An 11,419-nucleotide genomic window follows, 5' to 3' on the forward strand; every position below is an offset into this window, starting at 1 on the left:
ATGTTTCCTGAGATATGCGTGATGGAAACAATGCAGATCGCCAAGGGCAGCTCCTCTCCTCACTGTTGGTGGTCTCTTGATGGGGCAGCATCGGGACTCTCCTCTTGCAGGAAAATCCCACACACTTGGCTCTTGTCCCAGACCCCTGAGACTTGACCTGCTTTTCCCAGTCTCGGAGGAACTGTTGTAAGAACCGCATGTTCCTCCCAAAGTTAGACTGGGTGAAACCCAACGCAGGAGTCCTGGGTCCCTTGGAGCCTGGGACCCCAGCCACCTGACCCTCTTAGAGCTACTTTCCTAGCTGCATGGATCAGCTGAAATAAAATGAGTTAACATCATCACCGCCCTCTCTCAGACTCCCAGTGGAAAGACAGGGACGTCTTCTCAAAGGGTGTGAGGGCGGCTCAGCTCCTAGCCACCTCCAGCAGCTGGCTACCCAACTTCCAAGTTGGGACCCAGCAAATTCTGCAGGCGGAGCCCAGCAGCAATGCGCCTGCGGGCCACGCCCCGCCCCGCCCCCTTCGGCGCACCCCCCCAGCCCCGCCTACTGGCCCGGAAGTGCGCACGCGCACCGGCAAGATGGAGGCTGCGGCGGAGCCGCTGAGGTCTGTCCGCCTCCTGTCCCGCGTGCTGCTCCTCCTGTCCCAGTGCTACGTTCTGTCGGGCGACGGTGAGTTCAAGGTCGGGGGCCGCAGCGGACAAGCTGATGGCACCAGGAGCCGCGGGAGGCCGGCGACAGACGACCGGGCGCCACAGCCTCCGGGCCGCGGCAACCCAAAACCCAAATCGTCCCGGTCGTTTCCGTTCCATGAACCATAATGTGCCCCGCGCAGCCCCTACCTGTTCAGCACATAAACCAAGGGTACCATATCCCAGGATAACATGTTTCTCTAATTGTAGGATCCTTAAATTTAGAGCATTCGCAGCCGCTGGCTCAGGCAGTAAAGGATCCGGGCCCAACAAGCATATTCACAGTAGTTCCCAGGGCAGCAGGTACTAGACACTTTCTATTCTAGTGAATGTGCATAATTCTCTGGAGTAGGTTTTCCCCACTCTCTTTGTTTCCGATAAGCATTTCTTTACGAAGTCACCTTTTGGTTTTGGCTATTTGATGTGTTGTTGTTTAGATATGTAAGTTAAGGGCAGACAGCCGCTTTCAGTTAGACAGGTTTGATGTTTGATTCCTTTTGGAAGCCTGACTCACCTCTTAATCCAGCCCCACACTCCTCATTTCCGTTTATTTATTACTGCCTATTATTTATTTACTATTGCCTATTGTTATCTCCCAATTCCTGACCACTGTTGTTTTCCCTTGAATAAAAAAGTCTACAATGCCTCCTTAATGCTGTGCAATTCACAGCGATTAGAAGGGCAGGAGAAATCCGTGGTTATAAACTTGGGGTCGTGCTATCAGGAGCTTGAGGAAGTTACCCCCTTAGGGCCTTTGTTTCCTCAGTTTCTCCGGCAGCCACTGTAAATAGCCGGACCTATGGCCATTTCAGTTTTGTGATTTGAACCAGCCGGTCACATGGAGGTAGGAACACTGGGGTAATGATAATTTTATAGAATTGACCACTTTAGGCCAGTTTTCAAGTGTTTCTGTTTTGCTAAATGGATGCTGGCTCTGTAGGTTCTTCTCTTTGGAGTTCCATTATTTCAGTGACTCAGACTTGAAGCTGGCAGAGGTATTTCAGCGATTCTTATTTGGGCGTACATGTAACAGTATTTTCTAGAATTGAGTGTCAGTGGCTTCATTTTTCTATCAGTAAATTCTGATGAAAAGGATATCGGGTTGCATTTGAAGAGATGTGTGTTCTGATTCCGGTTCTGTCAAATACTTCCTCTGGGATTTTGCACAGACTCTGCCTGGACCAAGCTTTAGTTTTTCCCCAGTGCCTGTAGCTGTTGAGTCAAACTTGGACCCAGCACTTTGCCGGCATTGTATATCAGTGAGCCCTTTCCGTTTTCATAGCCACTTGGGAGGCAGGGATGGAGTGCTTTTTACTAATGTCACCAACCAGGGTACCGGGTCCTCACTAGCTGGTGACAGAACCCCTCCTAGATTGCGGGTGTCCTAGACTCGAACTCTGTGCTGTTTGAATTCCAGTACATGTGTCCTGGCTAATGATTGGTCTCTCACTGTCTTTCGCTGTTCTTCTCATCACTATTCCTAGAGAATAAGATGCTCTCTCACCTCACAGAAAGTACTGAAATCCCCCCTTACATGATGAAGTGTCCAAGCAATGGTTTGTGTAGCCGCCTTCCTGCAGACTGTATAGACTGTGCGACCAATTTCTCCTGTACTTACGGGAAGCCTGTCAGTTTTGACTGCACAGTGAAACCTTCTGTTACCTGCGTTGTAAGTATTGCAGTTTCCTTATTCCAACTGCGTGGAGTATAGCATTAAAAATGTGGCTTACACTGGCCAGACGCAGGCCGGGGATATCCAGAAATGATTTGATTATGGTCTTTTGTGACTGCACTGCACGGTATTTTTCAAATCTTGCATTTGGTTCTAGGAGTATATCTCAATGGTAGAACATACCCTTAGTATGCATGAGGCCCTGCCTTCAACAATCCCTCACCCACTGCCATTTTTTTTTTTCCAAAAAGTGAAGATCTTGGGCTGAGAAGCTAGCTCAGTTGGTACGGTACTTGTTGTGCAAGGACGAAGACTGGAGTTTGGGTCCCTACCACCATTGTAAAAATCTAGGAATGGCTGTATGCACCCATAATCCCAGCGCTGAGAGGCAGACACAGGACCTCGAGGGCTGGCTGTCCCTTCTAGCTGAACTGGCACTGGATGTTGGCTTGGTTGGTAAAGCGGTTGCTCTGCATACCTAAGGACCTGGATTCGGATCTCGGGGTTCAGTAGAGAACTGTCAGGGAAGACACCGGGTGTCAGTCTGTCTTCCACATGCAGATGCACATATGTATGCACACACACAAGAACACATACATAGCACACACACTGCAATAAACATGATTATAAATAAAGCCTTCCACTTCTTCTATACCGGATTTCCCTGTTTCGGTTATGTTAACAGGCGGGCTGGGTGTTGTTGGAAGGCAGTGTTGCTCTGTGGTATTGGGAGTGTTAGTTTACTAGCCTAAGTCCTTCACGAGCTCATGTGTAGTGTGCAGTGAGAACTAGTGTACAGAGGGATGGTAATGTCTTTTTACCACAGGTGAACTTGCAAAGGGATCTGTCTCGTCAGTAGTGGGGATGCAGCATAGTACTGCGACCAGTGCCCTGTTAGGGACTTCCCACTTAGATAAAGCCATATCCGTGACTAGGCCAAGTCAGAGTGAAGCCAAGTTTATTAAAGTAGAAATATGTGATGTGTGTACTTTAGACTTAAGAATGAGGGGGAGAGAGAGAGAGAGAGATTATGTTACTTAAGAAAAGGACACTGCATACTCCAAGTCAGGCTCCTGGTTTCTTAAAGAGTTGCTCTTAGGTATCTTCACAGTGGCTGTAACTTTCTAAGTTATGCTATTTAAAGGCTCTAATTTAAAAGATTTAAAGGATCTCCTGTGTATGAAAAGTATGACCCGGTTTACTTAGTTTTCCTAAAGCACAGCCTTAGAAATGAAATGCAGTGGTCTCGTGGAAGGTGCTGTTTAGGGCTGGGGATGGAAGAGGAGCCCTAATACAGGTACAGCCAAGGCTCCAGACATTCTGGCCGGGAGTGAGCACTGGCCTTGTCTTTGCCTCTGTGGACAGTTTCGTTTTTATGAGTTGACTTGACATTTTTAACTACCAGCCTGCAGGAAACATAAACTAGATCTCAGAGCGAGGGGCTTCATTCCCTTCCTATGTTCTTGTACGTTTTTCTTCTTTCTATCCGGTCTCTTTCTTGGTGGTGTAGAGATGGGTTGAGTAGATGCATGGCATACCTGGTAGCTCACTGGGCAAACTTTCCAGGAAAATGGAAAGATCAGGTGACACCGAGCTCCAGCCCCAGGCTGGTCCTTACGTAAGCAAAGCAGATGGCCCCGCCTCAGTGCTAAGATGTCCTCACTCTCTCCTGACTCAGGCTTTCTGGGGTTGTTACATGCTCCATGAGCACTTGACACGTCCAGCAGAATGCAGTTCACCTGAGAGCCACATGGTGGCAGTCACCCAAAGCTCCCGTGTTGTGTTTCTTCTGAGCCTGAGGTGCTGAAGTATGATAGAAAGCACACACCTCCTCCTCCTCTTGCTCCTCCTTGTCCTCTTGCTCTTCCTCCTCCTCTTTCTCTTCCCCCTCCTCCTCATTCTCTTCTTCCTCCTCCTCTTTCTTTCTTCAATATTTTTTCAGCGTATGGGTGTTTTGCTTGCATGCATATCTGTGCAGCCACATGCCCCAGATGCCCTTGGAGGCCAGAAGAAGGCGAGGAATCCTCTAGAACTGGAGTTAGAGATGGTTGTGAGCCGCCATGTGGGTTCTGGGAATGAAACCTGGGTTCTCTGGAAGAATAGTCAGTGTTCTTTTTGGGGGGCGTGGGGGGGTCTTTTTTAATTGGAAAAAGAAAAACACTTTTCTTACAATATATTCTGATCATACTCTCTCCTGGATTCTTCCCAACTTTGTGCCTGCCCAACTCCACACCCGTTTTTCTCTCTTTAAAAAGCAAGCAAACAGAAACTCAAGAAACTACGCACACGTGCACGCATAGCGTGCGCACACACACACATGCACACACACAATGCACACATACAAAATTAGAAACCAGAATATACAAACAAAAGACCAATAAGACGAAAAATGTCCAAACAAAGCTATCTGAGACAAAAAGTCTACAAAAATACCATTGAGTCTGTTTTGTGGTTTTGTGTTGGCCAACATCTACTCCTGGACATGGAACCTACCCTGCAGTGTAATTAATGTACCCAAGGAGATGCGTTGGAGAGGAGTGATTTTTCCTTTGAAGATGGGTACCAGTTGCAGATAGTTTCTTGGTTAGGGGTGGAGCCGTCCACTCCCCGCTCTCAGCATTGGGACCCTGTCTGCAGTCATTCTTAACCACTGAGCCATGTCTTCAGACTCTTACATATTATAAAAATATGAATATACATTATTTAAAAGTTAACAAAAGTGATGAAACACCACCCTGAAATAACTCTTTCTGGTTTTTGAGACAGGGTTTCTCTGTGTAGCCTTAGTTGTATTAGAACTCACTACATAGACCAGGCTGGCCTTAAACTCAGACCTGCTTGCCTCTGCCTCTGCCTCTGAGGTGTTGGGGTTAAAAGGGGTTTTCCCTTTTTCTTTCTTTCTTTTATTGTTTTTGTTTTGTTTTGTTTTGAAGAGGGAGGGTCTCACTATGTAACTCTGGTTGTCCTGGAATTCACTCTGTAGACCAGGCTGGCCTTGAACTCACAAAGATCCACTGCCTCTGCCTCCTAAGTGCTAGGGTTAAAAACATGCAAAACATGTGCACCATCACACCCAGTCCATAGCCATTCTCCTTTAAGTAAACTGTATAGATCCCCCCATGCTACTTAACCTGCTTCCTTCACTTACTGCTAGGTCCTAAATATAAATGTTTTAGAAATTTGGTGTCATGTGACTGTGGTCTGTTGATGTTCTAACAGCCCCATATTGTAACAGATTCACTTTGTGCTCCGGTCCTTAGGATCAAGACCTCAAACCCCAGAGGAACTTCATCGTCAACATGACTTGCAGGTTTTGCTGGCAGCTTCCCGAAACAGACTATGAGTGTACCAATTCCACCAGCTGCATGACAGTGGCCTGTCCTCGGCAGCGCTATCTTGCCAACTGCACGGTGCGAGACCACATTCATTGCTTGGGTAAGGAGCAGAGTCCGAGGGAACTGTAAGCAAGCTTTCTCAGGTCTAAGACAAATTGAAGCTCACGGGGATTAGCTGCCGGTCAGTGCAGATGGACTGTTACCCATCTGAGGTAGCAGGTTCTCCCCTGCTCCGTCTTCGCAGAGGTGACTCATCTTCTGAACTTACACCCTGCTTCCTTTCAGGAAACTGTCTGCCCCGTAACCTTGTCTTCCAGAATGACTGCCTTCATTAACTTCCCAGTAATGGGTAGCACACGCTGTTCTTGATAACTCAGCTCTTATCTAGTATCTGCTGGATTCTACTAACAGTTGCTAGGTTAATTTACATTGCTTATAGCAACCCTCTGTAGCCCTAAGGTCCTTTCCCGGGTTGAGAACTCCATTTTCTTTGGAAGATCTTTGATGACGAACAGAACATTGTTGGTGTGTGTGTGTTGGGGTGGGGGCACGTGGAGGTCTGGAATTGGTATTGTATGCCTTCCTTGATGCTCTCCACTCTGTGCAGAGTGCACCAATCCCAGCTCTCACTCGTCAGCTGACCCGGGCCTTTCCTGTCCCTGACTCCTCAGTGCTAGGATTGTGTGCCCGCGCAGCTTGTCCGTGAGCTCTGGAGATGCAAACCCTGGTTCCCATGCTTGCACGCATGCACTTTATCCCTGGAGCTGGCGCTCCAGCCCTCCCAGACAGAACTTCTAAAATGCACTTGAGTCAGAGTGGGGGGTCCTTTCAGAACCAGCCCCTTCAGCCTGTGTTGTTTTTCTATTCTGGGTTCATAAAGACAAAGGCATTTTCTTTTAAAAACCAAGTTTGACTTTTCATGTTTAGGTCTATGATCCTTCTGGAATTCATTTGGTAGATGATTTAAGGTGGATTCAGTTTTATATTTATCTCCACATGGTTAGCTCTAAGTTAACTAATATAGGCACTGCATTTTTTCACTAAATGGTAAGAATTTAGTTTTATGTCGTTATGTTGTTTGACATAGTAAATGTTTTTATAAAAAGATTTTAACTTCTTTCATATTCTAAATTACAAGACCAGGGTTCATAAGTAAGTCTCTGTGAGAGTGGTATTTTATGTACCCATGGTTTGTTTTGTTTTTGTTGTGTAAGGTAACCGGACTTTCCCCAAACTGCTGTATTGCAACTGGACCGGAGGCTATAAGTGGTCAACTGCTCTGGCTCTGAGGTACGCTTTGGTCCTGCTGAGTTTAAATGCTCCTAGGGTGTCCTTGGGGTTCATGGAATCTTCTAAACATTATACTCAACCAGTCTGGTCTTCTCCTGAGCCTCCCACTTACTACTTAGGTAGATGCTAAGAGACAAGAGTGGAACAGTAGATGGAGCTCTGTGGAATTGAGTAGCGTTAGCTGCCCCCCCACCATGTGACTTGCTGGAACCACTGTTACACGCTCTTAGAGACAGCCAGGGTTTCACAGCCTGCAGCCACATGAGTCCCTAAAATGCTGCAGACTGTTTGATACAAGTCTGTAATGCATATTGTCAGTGATTTACTATAGACAGTAGAAGTGTGCCCAAACTGAAAACTAGAAAAATAAAGGAAAAAGTTTTAATTTGAACATTTTTGTTTTGCTGTGTGTGTGTATGTGTACATGAATAAGTGGGTATGAGTGTTGCCCAGCATAAATGTGGAGGCCAGCAGATAATCCTGTGGAGTTGATTCTCTCCTTCCCCTTCTGCTTGGGTTCTAGGGATTAGACAAGGGACTAGGCTTTTGATGCAAGCACCTGTACCTACTAAGCCATCTAGTTGCCCCCCAAAAAAGATTTTAAATTACCTATAATTTTGCTGTCTAGACAATTGTATACCTATAACTCTTGCATAAAAATGAGTGGATATTAGGGAGAGATGGATGATTCAGTGTGTGGAGTACTTGCTGCACAGGCATGAGAGCCTGAGTTCAGATCCCAGTAGCCACTGCAGCAGTGCATGCTGGGTCCAGTGGTTCCCAGGGGCTGGGTGAGCTTTGGGTGCAGTCAGGTGTTGACCGAGGTTTCTGTCCCACCTGGTTCTGCAGTCATTCAGTCCCAAAGAAATACACAGGGGTCTACATTAATTATAAACTGGTTGGCCTATTAGCTCAGGCTTCTTATTAACTCTTATAACTTATATTAGCCCATAATTCTTGTCTGTGTTAGCCATGTGGCTTGGTACCTTTTTCAGCAAGGCAGTGACATCTTGCTTGCTCTGTGTCTGGGTGATGACTGTAGACTGATTCTTTCCTCTTCCCAGAATTCTCATCACCCCACCTCTACTTCCTGCCTGGTCGCCCCGCCTATAGTCAGGGATTAGGTGATTAATAAGAGAAAAGGCAGCTCAGGTGAACCCCTAGCCCTGCTCTGCACACACATACCACACACTGCACGCACAGAAGGAAAGGAAATACACTTGTGTATTATTAAGCTTTCAACAGTGTCTAAAAGAAGTGTACTGGCTCTTCCCACGGAGGGAGAAACCAGGAGGACTTCAATGAAAGATGTTGGAAAGTTAGACCCTGAACATCTGAAGTCTTAGGCTCAAGACGCCAAGGCCTGTAGTGTGTGACGCTGGGCAGGGTTCCCCTTCCGTCTACTGTTGACATTTTGGGCCAAATTCTTTGTCTTGGGGCTGTCCTGTGCCTACTGGGATGCCTGCTGCCTCCTGATCTCCTACCACTAACTGTCAGTTCTGGTAGTCAGAATCTCTGCAGATGTTGCCGAAGGTCCCCCTTGGTGGCAACAGTGCCTCTGTGTTAGGATCTAGGCTGAGGAAAGAGAAGGACCCTGTCTGGAAAAGGGATAATTGAAAACTAAAAGAAGAATCCATGGTGGAACTCAGAAACACAAGTACGATCCAGTAACTGGCTGTCCATCGGCTTTATCTGCAGCGGCTGAAATTAAAACTCACGGCTGACTTTCAAATTGCTCTGTTCGTTGATTTTGCTTTTTGAGATAGGTTCCTACCACCTAGTTCTGGCTGGCCTGGAACTTACGATGTCATCCAGACAAGCCTCAACCTCACAGTGATCCTATCTCAGCCTCCAAGCACTGGGGTTACAGGTGTGAGCCACCCAGCCTGGTAAAACAACAAACCATATCTCATCTTAATTTAAAGTAGTGTGGTCTTACAGAAAGATTGCAAGGATAGCATTCCCATGACACCGTCTCCTGGGATCCCTTCGGCTGTCAGCATTTACACCACTCGCTGCACTGAACAGCTGACTGGAATTGTGAACACCTTTTGTCACAGCTCAGCCTAGGCTATTCAGAATGTTCACCCCGAAGACAAGATGTCTGCAGTTTTGCTCCAGAATGCTCTTGGTTCCTCGGCCCCTCAGATACCAAAGTCATGGGCACTCCAGGTCCCTTTTATCAAGCAGTATAGTGCTTGCACAGACCCGTGCACATCCCATGCCTTCACCTCCCATCTTTAGATGGCCCATGCCATCCAGTGTAAATGCTGTCGTTTGTGGTTTAGGGAGTAGTGACAGGAAAATGTTGTGCTTGCTCAGTACAGATGCAGGCTTTTTTCTTATGTATTCCATTCATTTGACTGAGATGCAGAACCTTCCTTTGGATACAGGCTGCTCTGCACTGGGGGAGGGTTTGGACCCCAGCAGAGTTGGCCATGGGTGGGTGCCTGCTGGAGCTAGTCCATGCCCCCACCCTTTGCACTGTTACGTATGCTTGAGCCTTTCCCTTGTATTCCAGCTTGTTAGATCTTAGAATGTAAAGGAACTTTAAGAATCCCTCTCTAGGGAGAAGTAACTAAGATCAGGTGATTGATCTGGGTCTGCCAGGTGTGTCAGGAGCCTGAGACTCAGTTTCTGACTCCACTCCAGCACAGCAAGCTGGGGCCCCGCAGTGAGGAAACGCTGGCTTTCAGTAGAGCTAAAAATTGTGTTTCCTAATGTTCCCTGCTACCAAGAATCGAGCCCAGGGTGTCACACATGCTGAATTCTTTGTTTATTTTTGCCTTCTTGTCCGTGATTGTTTGGTGTTGTAAATGTATAATCACGAGGGAGATCCTCTGGGACCCTTTCCCGCCGTGGTGCTAACTCCCGACAGCACCTGCGGAGTCGGGACCGCTCTGTTTCTCTCTGCAGCGTCACCCTTGGGGGATTCGGAGCGGATCGCTTCTACCTGGGCCAGTGGCGTGAGGGCCTCGGCAAGCTCTTCAGCTTCGGTGGCCTGGGGATATGGACGCTAATCGATGTTCTGCTGATTGGAGTTGGCTATGTGGGACCGGCGGATGGCTCTTTGTACATTTAACTGTGGTTACGTACTTCAGAGAGCAGCAGACAGGACAAGTCCTTTGTGTGGAAATGGACGTGGTGTGAGAGGTGTATTTATGTTTTTAATGTACAGCATCTGTACTTGGCTTGCCTTGATGAAGGTAAAATAAAGAAATGGAACACTGAACCTCGACTACCTAGAGTCTATTTTTTTATTTGCCTGAAATCCCTTTTTTTTTCTTTTTTTCTTTTGTTTCTGTGAATTAAAAAAAAAGAAAAAAAGAGAACCTTAATATTAAAGCCAGAAAAACAAAATGGGGACAATCCCTGTTGAAAGTCCTGTCTGAGTCCTGCCGTTTCCCATTATCTGCCACCCTCAGGTCCTTCAGCTTCAGCCATCAGGGATGGGCGGGTTACTCTGTCAGCTAAAGATATTCCCACAGACGCCCATCATCCGTAAGTCACGCGTGGAGCGCCATCCAGTGTGACCTGTCCGCAGAGAAATAGTTCTGCTGAGCTGGTCATGTTGGGTTCTGTCAGCAGCATGAACAGTTGCAGAAGTCCTGAAAAATCAATGAAAATGCAGACCGCTTTATATCCAGAACAGCTTCCTGTGCTGAAATGTTGAATAACTATCATAGCTTGCTTACAGAAGTAGGACGTTGGTTCTTCCCCAGCACACCGCTCCATTCTAACAGGTAGTGGTCGTAGTTACCTGGATCATTGACACAACGGAAGTATTTTTTTTTTTAAATGGACTTCTGTGTGGCAAGGAGTTTTGAATGTTTACAGATCTGTTGGAGGCCTTTCACGGAAGAGAGAATAATAATAATAATAGTCCAGAAGGAGCCTTGCTGAACGCTGGATTTGAAACAGTAACATTAGTTCTGCTCTTCATATCGGCACAAGACGTTAGCCAACATGCCAGATCTAGAAGCCATACAGTATCCCCGGAGAATATATCTACAAATCTCATGGGGCAGCCAGCCGTGGTGCCTTGTGCCTGTCATCCTGGCATTTACAGCGACTTTGAGGATAGCCTGGATTATGTAGTACATTTCAGGCCAGACCGTCTACAGAGACAAACCCTGTCTCAAAGGGAAAATAATCCAGGGGGCAAGCTTCATATGATTTACTAAAGGTAGGCTGCCTGAAAGTGCCATCAGGTCGCTGTGGTGGCAATGACCCTTTCAGAAGGGGAGTCTTCTTCCAGGACGTGCTCCAAAGCTACAGACTGACAGACCTTGTCTCAAAAGCAAAAAGAAACCAACAACAACAAAAAACAATAAAAAGAATGGGAGTCTTCTGTGATCTCTGATAAGGAGTGTGGGTGTAGCTAGGAGCAGTTCCAGTTCTGGCCACTAGAAGGCGCCTCCCCCTTATGTTT

At 46.9% G+C, this 11,419-nt stretch overlaps 1 protein-coding gene across 4 annotated transcripts; it reads left to right on the plus strand.

The window, feature by feature from the left end:
- Positions 1 to 548: 548 nt before the first annotated feature.
- Positions 549 to 10,219, plus strand: Tm2d3 (TM2 domain containing 3). Of its 4 annotated transcripts, none has more exons than XM_038314062.2 (6): positions 555 to 670; positions 901 to 993; positions 2,175 to 2,359; positions 5,623 to 5,797; positions 6,912 to 6,987; positions 9,904 to 10,219. In XM_038314062.2, exons 1-6 carry the CDS (start codon positions 580 to 582, stop codon positions 10,067 to 10,069), a joined length of 786 nt encoding a protein of 261 aa, XP_038169990.1. In that variant the 5' UTR covers positions 555 to 579; the 3' UTR covers positions 10,070 to 10,219. The 4 variants fall into 4 exon arrangements, with proteins under 4 accessions (XP_038169992.1, XP_038169993.1, XP_038169990.1 ...); XM_038314063.2 differs by having other exon boundaries at positions 2,202 to 2,359; XM_038314064.2 differs by lacking the exon at positions 901 to 993 and having other exon boundaries at positions 549 to 670.
- Positions 10,220 to 11,419: the final 1,200 nt, after the last annotated feature.

Source organism: Arvicola amphibius, chromosome 12, assembly GCF_903992535.2.
Source record: "Arvicola amphibius chromosome 12, mArvAmp1.2, whole genome shotgun sequence".
NCBI classification, from domain to species: Eukaryota; Metazoa; Chordata; class Mammalia; order Rodentia; family Cricetidae; genus Arvicola; species Arvicola amphibius.